Here is a 13110-nt window from a genome sequence, read left to right as displayed (position 1 = left end):
CTTGGTGTCTTTTATCTGCTTTGTTCCCTTTTGTTTTCTGTGCACCATATTTTTTTCATTTGTTTATTTTTGACAGCAGCTCTGCCTGGATTTCTGTGCCTGCATATAATGTGGATAGAGTCCCCCTCATCATCTGGGCCCACTGGTGACTGCAGGTGAATGGGTATGAACAGGCGCCCTGGAAACTGCCCTGACAACACCACCTGGTCATACTCAAGCCAGCAGAAAACCTGGCAACCTCCACCCCTCGAACCAGCTCGAGGCAGCTCAGGGGCAGGCACAGGCTCTGAGAGATATTGTTTATCCAGGTGGGGTAATAAATTCTCCCAGAGCACTGAGACATATTTCACATAGAAAAAGTGTTGACATCTCTCATCTTCCCAGAAGAGTATTCTAACACTGTGCCATAGAAACGGACTGGGAAAATGCCTCGTTAGACGTGAAAGAACTCTTTTCTCTCAAGGATAGTTATGGCTTGAGCCAACGAGGAAAAATGGTTCCTTGGGTTAAACTCAATGCTATGTGGTAAAAGGATAGGTTTTTGTCTTTGAAGTATTGCTTAACTATTATAGACCAGGAGGGAGCGAGCCAAGCACGTTTCCAATCTGCAGTCAATGACTAGGGCAAAGTAGGACAAAGCCCACCCTCACTCACCCTCGTAAAATATGAAGCAGCTGCTTGATGCCTCCCCAAATGCGGATTTCCACACTGGTCTCGGGGTCCTCGCAAACCTGCACCAGGATCCAGACCACGCTCCAGAGCAGCTTCAGGTGGTCAGAGTGGAGCAGGCTGAGGAGGACGGGGATCCCCTCGTAGAGCTTCACCTGCTCCTTCACCTGGGGCTCGGCACAGAGGAGGCGCAGCAGCTCCGCAGTCAGCCTGAGGGGCAGGCGGCGAGGATGAGAGTCACGGCAGTAGTGGGTCATTGACTATATCTATCATCACTGCATGAAGGATACGTCTAACGTTTTCTAAATCACAGGTCAACATGCATTTTCTGTGCAGGGCTGGGCCACAGCCAAATGTTTTCAGCTTTGCTGGCTGTCACAACTAGCCAGTCATGCCAAAATGTGCAAAAGCAGTCATAGACAACCCATACAAATAAATGGAGCATGGCGGTGTCTCAATAAATCTTTATTTACAAAAACAGGCAGGGGGCCAAATTTAGCTTTCAGGTCACGGTTTGCTGACTGCTGTTCTAAGTCATATTCTCACTGTACCCCGATTGGTCTGGCTAAAAAACTTCTAACCAGCAAGTAGGTGTCAGGTACATACAATGGGACCTGCATTGTGCTCAAGACACAAGAAATATAAAAGCTTCATCCTAGTCTTCAGCAACTTACTATGTGGTACTCACCCCACTGTGTCTAAACTCAAAGACATCCTCCTCCTCCCAAAATCGGCTCTTCCTCTTTTGTCCCTGATCTTGATTCATGACACCATAGAAGAGTGAAAATCATCTCAACCTGCCACTGCCAATCAAGAACCTTCAGTGCCCCTGCTTCCTGGGCAACTGCTGGGATCAAGTCTCTTGTAAGTTGTTCAGCTAGCTAACCCCACAGCTCCTCCCATTCCTGTAATATTTGATTATGCTCCAGGTATAAGCCCCTCTGTCATCTACATCTCCAATACTCTCATTCCCTTCAAAATTCCTTTCCCCTGAGCCAATTTTCCATAGCTCCTCACTTCCATGCTGTGACATTCAGAACATATGTTCTTTGGTAAACAGTATTCTCTACCTCTCGGACTTTCTACACAACACATTCCTTCCTTGTTCTACGTGGATCTCGTGCAGCTGTATTCCCCACCCCACACACTGCCTTCAGAGTAATCTTCCCCACAAATAAACCTGATCCTTCTTAAAATCTTTCTGTGAGCCCTCCTGCTATTCATGATAAAAAAAAAAACAAAAAAAAAAACTACACTCCTTCTTTAGTACAAAGAGCCCATCATGACCTGACTAATGGTGTTTTATTGCCTTGGCCATAAAATATGGACATTAATGGGGTTACTGTGCAGCTCAATGAGTGAACACACAGAAGGACTTAGAGCAGGGCCTGACCAAAATTAGCTGTATTTTTAATGTGTCATTAATACTGTCTAGTCTAGGTTTCTGGCACTTTCCCTCCTGCATTCTTGGCTCCAGCTGTGCCCAACCATGCAAGATCCTCTAACACATACCATTTCAAGTGGGAGCATATTCTGTTTCCACTCGCGCTCTCCCTCTGCCTCGATCACTCCTCCTGCCCTTGGGAAACCTGCGTGCCCCCTCGGAGGTTCTGCTCTATGCTCCAGCGTATCCAGTGCACCAGGGACCACACCACAGACACACCGCGGACCTCACCACGGACAGTGCTGTGGCAAAACCGCTGATGTGTGTGCCTGTCCTCCTCTCCTACACTAGTCACTTGTATCTTATTCATCGGTGGTTCGCCAGCACTTGTGCAGAGGCTGTTAGTTGGGTGAATGAGTTCAGATAGTCAAGTCTTTAGGGATAGTTTGTAAAAGAATGATAAAATGGCTTTAAAGAAGAATCTAGTGGATTTACTATGAATTTAAGTGTCAGAGTTTTATTACTTGACTTTCTGTTATCTATTTTGCCTCTTTAGAAAATTATTTACTTGACTACATATCAAATGATGTTGACTGTATAACTCTATTTAAAGACAAACTAATAACTATCTGTATATAGTAATTCTTTAGAGCAATATGTAGTTCAGTTGAATGATTTAATTTTATACTAGTTTCTGTTTTGAGTTATAAAAATAGGAGGTCATGAAACAGGCCAGTACCTGTTTTAATTTATTTTACTGGCCTTAAGCAAAATAGATTTTAGCAATTAATCATTTCTTCAACACACAATCTGAAATTACTAAAAATAGAGCCATGTCAGATTTCCTTTCCTTAAAGAGACAAGATGTAAATAAATGCAATAAGAAATACATTAAAGATGTGATCATAAGATTTATACAATTTGATTCTATGCCCAGATCTAGAAGTAATATAAGACTAAAGAAAGATAAATTGATACACCACCTTGCTCTACTTACTTCACATAAACTTAAATAGAAAACAAATGCAAAGCTGACTCATGATATTCAGTTAATAATGTAAAAAACATTGAGATAATAAAAAAATAATAACCATTTTCATCAAATATAAGACAATGTCTTTATCCCTGTGAGCAATCCTACCTTTTGGAAAGTAAGTCATATTCATGTAAAATCATCAGCAGATTTTCTACAACGTTGAGTTCACTTATCTTCTCCCTACATTCTGGGCTACAAATTGAAAACTATTAGTAACTACTAAAAACACAGTTTACCATATTCACTTATTTAATATCCTAGCTCTCATATTACCTCGGGAGGAAAACAAAATGCAATATAACTCCACGGGGCAGGGTTGCATCACATCCCAACATTCAATTAACATTATGGGTCATAAATCTGTTTAATAACAGTATGATGATAACTTAATTCCTTTTCTGCAAAGGGAATCATGCTATTCACCAAAAAAGTAATGATCAGCACTATTCACAAGAGCTAAAATATGTAAATGAGCTATTTGTTCTTTGACAGATAAATGGATAAGGCAAATGTGATATATACGATTGAATATTATTCAGCCATAAAAATAAGAAGCATGGATGAACATGGAGGGCATTACGCTAAGTGAAAGAAGCCAGGAAGAGAAAGGCAAATACTGTACGTGGAATCTAAAAACAGCATCGAAACAAACCAAAAAAAGCTGATTAAGTAGAAACAGAGAATAGAATGGTGGGTGGTTGCCAGGGTCTGGGAAGAGGAGGAAATGAGAATATATAGGTTAAAGTAAAGGTATAAACTTGCAGTTATAAGAAGAATGAATCCTGAGGATCTAATGTGCAGCATGGTGACTACAGGTACTAATATGGCATTGTATACTTGAATGTTGCTGAGAGCAGATCTGTGTTCTTATCACACACACAGAGTTAACTACGTGAGGTGATGGATGTATTAATTACGTTGATCTTGGTCATAATTCCACAATGTATATAAATCTTCATGTTGTACACTTTAAATACATACAACTATATTTCAACTGTTTCCTATAAAGTTGGAGAAAAAAACTCAAAGAGAAAAAAAAAAAGCCATGATCCACTTATTGGCATAAAATATATTTCCAGCTCTTTTATTTTAAGTAATCAGATCTATATGAGGACAGGTTATTTAGGTTTTTTTTAAGGATAAAAATGTTTGAAAATGTTGTATATGTCAAAATAAGTATACAGGAAAGAATGGAAAAAAGGTTAGGGAAATTCAGTTGTCAAAGAAATATTGTAATAATTTTGAAAGTAGAAGTAACTGAACGTTGAATGAAAAAGTAGGTACATATTTCTGGTTAGGGGAAAAAATAGAAAGAAAAATTTAAACTGTGATTTGCCTTTCCAACAGCATAAAATTTAAAATGATGCTTTTCTATCCAAGATCCTCTTAAATATATATGTTAATGGTATGCCATGCTTATTTTTCTGAGTAGGTAGCAAAGTAAGTAGAGAAACTAATCTATTTGGTATCTCTGCCACCTAAATTGCTACAGTAGTAGAACTGGACAGTATATCAAAACACACTTACCTTTCAGCCAAACTCGCCAGAGCCAGAAGGGCACCCAACAGAACACTGGTATCTCGGGCACCGAGTAAATTTACTAATGTCTGAAAAAAATGAAGAAAAAGAAAGTTTAATTGCATAAGTACCACATGCTTCTTGAACAGTATAATGTTTCCTTGTAAAGATCATAGAGGCTTAACCTCAAAGGGAGTTCTGTTAAACATTCATGGCATCCAGCTCTTTTTTTTTTTAATATATTTTATTGATTTATTACAGTGAGGAAGAGAGAGGGATAGAAAGTTAGAAACATCGATGAGAGAGAAACATCGATCAGCTGCCTCCTGCACACCCCCCACTGGGGATGTGACCGCAACCACGGTACATGCCCTTGACCGGAATTGAACCCGGGACCTTTCAGCCCGCAGGCCGACGCTCTATCCACTGAGCCAAACCGGTTTTGGCAGGCATCCAGCTCTTTACAGGGGCCAGGTGTCGATCCTTGACTGGAACTCTTGACTCTAGCACCTTGTAGCCATTCCTTGCCCAAGACAGAAAGGAAAAGGGGCCAAGCCACACGGCCAGCCCGGTTCTCACACTTCCCTCTATTTCCGTGTGCCCAAGAAGTCTGCTCTGCTTCTTCTGACCCTCCCCCAGGGAGAAGTGGGGAGAACAATGACATAAACACTGGTCATGACAACTAAGTACACAGAATACTGGTCACTGAGAACACATTCCAAGTCAGGCATTGTGGAACTATTTTCACCAAAATGTTGAAAACTGTCATTTCCCCCCAAACTAAGCAAGATATGTCAACACTGCAAAGCACTCCATTTGCCTCCCAGATGTCTAATTCATGTTGAAAGAGCATGAATCAACACTTCCAGACATCATCTTGAGGAGCATGACTTGGCTAGAAGTCTTCTGATCTTATCAGTTTGCTCTGCTGAATTCCCATTAATACAAGTTCATTGCTCTTCTGTCTACATTTTTAAAACTCAGAGTCCCCCAGAAGTACCCACTCAGACAGAGTCCAGGCCACAGTTGCAACAACTGCTGGACAACTTTGGATTTTCCATCAGTAGGTTTTTCTCCTTTATGATTTCATGCATTTTTATGAAGCTATCATTATCTTTGTTTCTCTGATCCTTTCCTCTTTTTCATCTCACTTTTTCTTTCCTCTCTCTGTCTTCTAACTTAAATGTTTTCCAAATGTCAGTCACTGAGATCCTTATTATAATTTTTGCCACAGCCACTTAAAACCTCAATGCTGCTCAAAAATGTTTAGCAATTTCTAAGCAATAATATCAGTGAAATATGACTATTTAAATGAGAAATGTTGACCTTATATCACCTAGAATCATTCCTTGTACCAGGGGTGGGCAATGCCTGGCCAGCAGGCTATATAAGACCCACAAAATCATTTGATCTGGCCCTGCCAAGGCATTAGGGGTAAGTTAATTAAATGTTTGACCAAATACAGCAGGCTAATTTTTAAGCTGATAATTTTGTATGGCCTACAAATGATTATATAAATATCTAAATGGCAGTCTTTGGCAGAAAAATGGTTCCCCACCCCTGCTATCCAATGAGCAGCATCTGAGGCAACCTTGCTCTAATATACCCTGCAAAGTGGCTTCCTGGAATATAAGAAATCAACAGATTATCAAAACTTGGCTCTAGGCAGCTACCATCTAAATAGTTTTGCTATAAATACAAATGTAGTCTATTTGGTTAAACCTGCATTCAACTATCTTGAAATGTACATTTGACCCATATACTTATAATATTACTAGAGGCCCGGTGCATGAAATTCGTGCACGGAGGGGGGTTGTCCCTCAGCCCAGCCTGTACCCTATCCAATCTGGGACCCCTCAAGGGATGTCCGACTGCCCGTTTAGGCCCAATCCCTGGGATCGGGCCTAAACGGGCAGTCAGACATCCTTCTCACAATCCAGGACTGCTGGCTCCCAACTGCTTGCCTGCCTGCCTTCCTGATTGCCCCTAACCACTTCTGCCTGCCAGCCTGATCACCCCCTAACCACTCTGCTGCCAGCCTGTTTGCCCCCAACTTCCCTCCTCTGCCAGCCTGGTCACCCCTAACTGCCATCTCCTGCAGGGTTGATCACCTCCAACTGCCCTCCCTTGCAGGTTTGGTCCCTCTCAACTGCCCTCCCTTGCAGGCCAGGTGTCTCCCAACTGCCCTCTCCTGCTGGCCATCTTGTGGTGGCCATTCTGTGTCCACATGGGGGCAGGATCTTTGACCACATGGGGGCAGCTATATTGTGTGTTGCAGTGATGATCAATCTGCATAGTACTCTTTTATTAGATAGGATAGAGGCCTGGTACAGGGGTGGGGGCCAGCTGGTTTGCCCTGAAGGGTGTCCCTGATCAGGGTGGGGTTCCCTTGGGGCATGGGGCGGCCTGAGCGAGGGGCCTGTGGTGGTTTGCAGGCGGGCCACGCCCCCTGGCAACGCAAGCAGAGGCCCTGGTATCTGGAATTTATTTTCCTTCTACAATTGAAACTTTGTAGCCTGGAGCAGAGCCAAGCCTGGGGCTCCCTCCGAGGCCCAAAGCCATTTGTGTTGGGGTTATAATTGAAACTTTGTTGCCTTAAGCGGGTGGGCCCGGCCAGGGTGTGTGGAAAGCTTTGCTTCCCCTGTTGCTGGCGGCAACCCTGGCCTGCTGTCTCAAGCTCCATTCTGCCGCCATTTGTTTGAATTTGTTTACCTTCTATAATTGAAACTTTGTAGCTTGAGTGGAGGCTTAGGCCTGCAACGGCTGGCAGAAAGCTTGGCTTCCTCTGTTACCTAGGAAACCTTGCTCTCTGTGGCTGTAGCCATCTTGGTTCGGGTTAATTTGCATACTCGCTCTGATTGGATGGTGGGCATGGCTTGTGGGTGTGTTGGAGGTATGGTCAATTTGCATATTTGTCTATTATTAGATAGGATACCGTCTACACTAATAAAAGAGAAAGATGCAAATTGACCATACCTTCACGATGCCCACCAGCCAATCAGTAGTGAGTATGCAAATTAACCCAACAAAGATGGCAGGTTAATTTGCATACACAGGCGCTGAGAGGCCGGGGGCAGGATGCTTGCATCATCGCCATGGCGATGATGCAGGTGTGCCACACCGCCCCAGCAGCTCCGGGCCTCTGGGCAGTGTGGGAAGGCAGAAAGGTGGCTCTAGCCAGAGCGAAGGCAGTGCAGGCAGCCAGGGGAAGGAAGACCCAATCTTGCACAAATCTTCGTGCATCGGGCCTCTAGTCTAGTTATAAGATGGGACCATGTGAAAGTGGCCCACAGACCATGGCAACTTAATATGGTTCAAACCAACGTAACCTGGAAACTCACTTTTTAAAATGGAAAACAAACTAACAAACAAAAACTTGTTTTTTGAAAATGGAATGTTCCAAATTTTATGGAATAGGTATTATTATGAACCCAACTTCGTAGATGGAAAGTGAATAGCTTCTGACATTTTAATAGAAATTAAATGAGACAAAAATTTTTGCTACAAATCTGCTGTTACACAAGTCTCTTTGACATTAAATAAAGAAAGCTTGCACTCAATGAAAATCTTAAACATGAAACTGGGCTTTTCAAGACAAGACCTGTGATCTAAAAGTCTTCCTTCTGGTGCCACATGGAATGCATTTCTATGAATACACACATTGCACTGTTTATTTGTAAGCATGCACCTAGGATCAGTTTATGTATAGTCAGGGCTTTGCAAGCAACATTTAAATTGATAAACTTAGTTGGTATTAAGTGACATAAGGGGGGAAAGTTTCAGAAACCCCTGTATTTGCTCCTTGGGCTGACAGAGAATATTCAAGGGTTAGCAGAGATTTACAAGTTGAGGCTCGGTTAGCAGATCTGAGTTATAATGACATAGAACTTGACCACAGGGCTCTGAAACCCATGCAGCGTGAGCCATTGCCATGTGGAGCTAAGTGTTGGCTTCCCAGGACCACTCACCTTGTGGGCGCCGCTTGTGGTGACCCATTCTCTTTGGTCTTTGACAGCAGCAAGCTTTTGAAAAATATCTATAAAGAAAGGAAATAACTCAAAGAGGGATTTGGAACTTAAAGAGGGTGGTACTCCTAGCACCTCACGCCTAAAGTATTGATGAGCCAGCAGAGAAAGGGCAGTGAGAAAGGAGATAGCACAGAAGGAACAATGGAGGGAGGAGGAACTGGGTTATTTGTTGTTGTTTTTGAATTCAAGAAGTACCTCTCAAGCTCAGCTGGTATTTATTGTATAACACTATTACATAATGAAATAAGGGGGTAGCAAAAAGGCAAAGCTTTCCTTCCACCTAAAGTTAAATGAGTTTCTTAACATTGTTATAAGTTCACAGTGAAACCTGTTTTTCCAAGACCCTCCCCATAAAGATCTCAACTGGACAAAGGAGAGGGAAGCCAGCAGATGTGATGGACCCAGCAGGTCTCCTCGGCTGAGGGGAGCGGTTGTTCTCAAAGAGCCTTCCTGGTGCCCAGGGCTCCCCACCTGCACTTCTCTCCCTGTAACTGAATCAGGGTGCTGTCCAGTACACAAACACGGGCAGGAAACCAGCCTGTTCACAAAGAGAGGGGGCTGGGTACCCCCACAGCAGGAAGGCTCTGAAGAGGATGGAAGGTGGGGCTGGGAAGAGCCTCCAGAGAGAGAAGACGGGGTGACCAGAGAACAGCTCACCACACAGAACAATGATTTCACATTATTGTTATCACATTAGGGCTTTTTTCTTTTATATGCTTTGGATGTTCCAATGTTTGAAGATAGGCATCATTATTAACCTAACTTTATAGATGAAAATTGAATAGCCTCTGACATGTTAATAGGAATTAGAGGAACCAAAAAATATGTTTACCAAAATCTGCTGGTATGGAAGTCTCTCTTGCATTATATAGCGAAAGCTTGTGCTCAATGAAAATATTCTTAAACGTGAAACTGGGCTTTTCAAGGTAACAGCTGTGATCTAGAAGTCTTCCTTCTGGGTATATGTTGGCACTGACTACAACAATTGGCATGGAGTCTCAACACATAAATGTTCAAAGTATCCCTTTTCCTGCTGCGCTGCAAACACCGTGCTGCTTATTCTGCACATGCAGAGTTAGCTGTGCCGCCCCCCCACCCCGCCCCCCGGCCATGCTCACACGTCATGTTGACCAGCTTGCCCACACTGTGCTGCTCCTCGCCGTAGCTGAGGTACTCAGTGGCCACGATCTCCATGTACTGCAGGAGAGACCAAACCAACAGGCAAGTCAGAGAAGACACCAAAAGCACACAAGCAGGTGACAAGATTGTGCACTTCTAAAGATGAGCTGTAGGTGGCGCAACAGATTCACCAAATAATAGTGCTTCCGGGCCCCTTTCATTCAAGTGCAAATAGGTGATTGAGTTTCTGGATTCTTGGCCTTCTCTGGCGTGCCCTGAAGTTAGGGAGGGATCATGCAAAAACTGTATAAACTCTCAAAAGTCCCCCAATAATTTGTAGATGAGTAGGTTTGTAGTGTAATTTAGTCTCCAAGTATAAGAAACAAATAAGATGCATAATATGTAGAACATAGAATTTTATTTCTTCAATGTGACTTTTTAGGAGAATTTAATTTCTGATATTTTAATGGAGGTTAAAGTGAATAAGAATGTCATTTACAATTTTATGAAAAACTATTTCATTAAATGAGGTAAATCTCCAGCCAATTTTTTAACATCTTAAAAACAAAAGCTAGATACATTGTATCCATTTCCCAAAAATGAAAATAACATAAACAACATTAAATTGCCATTAAACTTCATCTTCCTTTAATAATTCAGAGTGAGTTTTGAGGGCCACAGACGTATTATGAAAACCATTTTTCTGTACATGCTATGGGTTTTAGGAGAATGGATTGTTTCAATTCAATGCCATGCCATGTTTTAGCAAATTAACAAACCCAAACATTTGATGAGCTCAGCACATATATTCTCCTGCTTACTTTCCCTCAGTAGTTACCAAAGCTGAAAAATAAATGAAGTTAAAATCATTCCTCACATTTTCATTTCCTGGTTAAAATTTTAGTGAACACAGTGATTCTTTTTAAAAGTGTGAGAAAGTTGCGAACAGCTTCATCGCCAATATTTTCTCCCATCACTTGGTACGTGCAGCACTGAGGACTGGGCCTGCCAGCCAGGATCTATTTCTTTTCATTACTAACTAAAGACATGTGACCTTTTATAGCACTTTCTCGTTTCAACAGGCTAGGTAAAGTGAGCCCAATTAGCCAGAACAAAATGTCATGGGGCCCGCCCTGCCCCGTGAGTGTCCTGCCTCACACTCTCACTTATTAACCCTGCCTCTTCCTCCCCTGGGCAGGCAGCCTATGGTTTAAAAAAGCCATCTTCTGTCACATACCTATGTAATCCTTCCCAGAGCCATGGCGCCACATGGAAAGGCAAGACCAGCCACCGCAAAAGGAATCTTACCTGAGCTAGGTTTTCAATCCCACCCAAGCTGTAGAGTATTTCCTAATAAAACAGAAACAACAGAGCATACATAAAAGATGGGGGGAAAGGTGTGTTTTGCATGCAATTTCTTTATTAATTCGTGAGATTTAGAATTATTTTATGAAGGTCCACATTCTAACATGAATGTGGAAAACTTGAATGCTTGTCATACTACATTTAAGGTAAACTGTTAATAAAAATGATAGTTGGGTTGATAATCAGAAAATATAAATATGCTCATAACTTCAGCCAGACTCCTCACTTTTTCACTTTCTCCCATGTCATCAGAAACTGGTAGAGCTCAAAGGAACGGTTACATATCGCTCCCTTTAATCCTCTCATGTTGCAGACAGGCAAACTAAGACCCAGAAAGGTAAACCACTTGCCTAAGTGACAAGCCAAATGCCCAGACCCTTCCTCTGGGCTTCTGCCTGGTGTGGTCCGCAGACCAGTGGCATCAGCCTGGCCTGGGGGCTGAGTGGAAATGCGGAATCTCCTGCTGACTCACACTCTGAGTTTCCACAAGGTCAGACTAGACTGCAGGCTTTCCTTAAAATGATTAGGCTAATGGTCTTCTTAAACCTACGCTCTGAACCAGTGTGAGGGTCATCTTTGCCAAATGTCGCCTGACACAGGTCTTAAAATCCAATTCCCAGTCAGAAGGCATCTCATCACAATCCCGAAGCTTCCTGAAAGTGCCAATGAGGAAGAGAGGGGGTGGGAGGCTGGAGACTAGCTTGGAACTATGAATAGGAAGTGTTCTCGGGTTGTTCACACTGACATTTGTTTTCAGGCCAACGTAGTTCAGGTGGCCCTAACCTGTTTAATTAAAGCTGTGTTGACGTCTCACTTCTTACTTAACATGCACACAAGGAAGTTATTTGAAATATAAACATCAGCCATCGGTCCAGTTCTGGGAAGTGCAGGGGGCTGAGTACACGAGTGTGAGAGGGAATAGTGAAGTCCCGCCAGGAAGCCGACCTACCAAGAGAGCAGGTGGGGCAGGTGGGGGGCAGGCACAGGCTCTCAAGGCCTCCGGGGTCAAGGTTTCCTTCTTCTGTGCAAAGTGAATTTGGAAAGACTAAACATATCCATGTTTAAATTAAGAGTGAAGGGACATTTATAACTCAATTAAAAATAGTTCTGTGACTACCTATTAATTTGAATTCTCTTCATTGCTACTCATGCCAGAAAAGCTATAATTAAAGAACACAGGAATGTTGTATACATTATCCCTAGTGATGTTGGGATATTTTATACATATAAAAATAGAAATAACATTTAAAAACTATTAATATTTATTCTACAATTTTTTTTCATTCCTGTTATGTAAAAGCCCTGGGTTAGGCTCTAAAGAGGACACAAATATGTAGATGGCAGAGGCCTACTTCCTGAACTTCAGGCATAAGGTAGATACACAGAGAACTGGAATTTAAGGCAGAATTTGGTCAGTGTTATAAGAAAGTTATTCATGAAGTCCTAGGGACACGTGATATCCTGCTGAGAGGACTAAGGGAAACTTCATAATAAGAGTGATGGGCTCTGATGGACTGAGAAAGATGGAAAGATCTGCTGGGGGAAAACTGGGGGGCAAGGGAAGATAAAGGAGATTCCAAGCAAAGAGAACAGTGAGTTCCAAGGCACATAGAAGTTGTGCAGAAAGAACATCAAGATGTTCCATAACTCTGCAAAGCACTTCCGTAACTCCAGGAAGAACACTCTTGGGACTAATGTTAGAAAAGCAGGGTGGGATCACACCGCGGGAGGACTGAGACATGAGCCTGGATTTGGGCTTCATCATGCAGACCAGGAAACCCAATGAAATGTGTGAACAAGGGACTGATCAGAATCAGCTATAAGGATTTCCCCTCTAGTCTTAGAATGAACTGGAGAGGCAAAGTGTCAACTGGAAGCCCAGTTGGTTTGCCATGGCAGTGGGAAGGCAGATGGAGAGGCCGAGATAGTCTTTGAAGTGGTATGAAGAGGAAGACACATTGGAAGAAAGGGAAGAAAGTACAAGGCATCAC

At 42.6% G+C, this 13110-nt stretch overlaps 1 protein-coding gene across 9 annotated transcripts in view; it reads right to left on the bottom strand.

Moving 5' to 3' along the window:
• NEK10 (NIMA related kinase 10) overlaps nt 1-13110 on the bottom strand; it is a 136546-nt gene that overhangs the window by 97013 nt on the left and 26423 nt on the right. For 6 of the 9 annotated variants that reach the window (XM_054729848.1, XM_054729842.1, XM_028130160.2 and 3 more), the window contains exons 6-11: nt 11063-11104; nt 9754-9832; nt 8576-8643; nt 4617-4696; nt 3195-3281; nt 655-879 (exon numbers count right to left, since the gene is read on the bottom strand). In XM_054729848.1, coding sequence (XP_054585823.1) covers nt 655-879; nt 3195-3281; nt 4617-4696; nt 8576-8643; nt 9754-9832; nt 11063-11104 — 581 coding nt within the window. The remainder of the gene's footprint in view (nt 1-654; nt 880-3194; nt 3282-4616; nt 4697-8575; nt 8644-9753; nt 9833-11062; nt 11105-13110) is intronic. The other 3 variants (XM_054729843.1, XM_054729847.1, XM_054729849.1) reach the window with 1 other exon arrangement.

Source organism: Eptesicus fuscus, chromosome 18, assembly GCF_027574615.1.
Source record: "Eptesicus fuscus isolate TK198812 chromosome 18, DD_ASM_mEF_20220401, whole genome shotgun sequence".
Taxonomy (NCBI): Eukaryota; Metazoa; Chordata; class Mammalia; order Chiroptera; family Vespertilionidae; genus Eptesicus; species Eptesicus fuscus.
The sequence above is the reverse complement of the archived record's forward strand: the minus strand, read 5'-3'. Positions and strand labels throughout refer to the sequence as shown.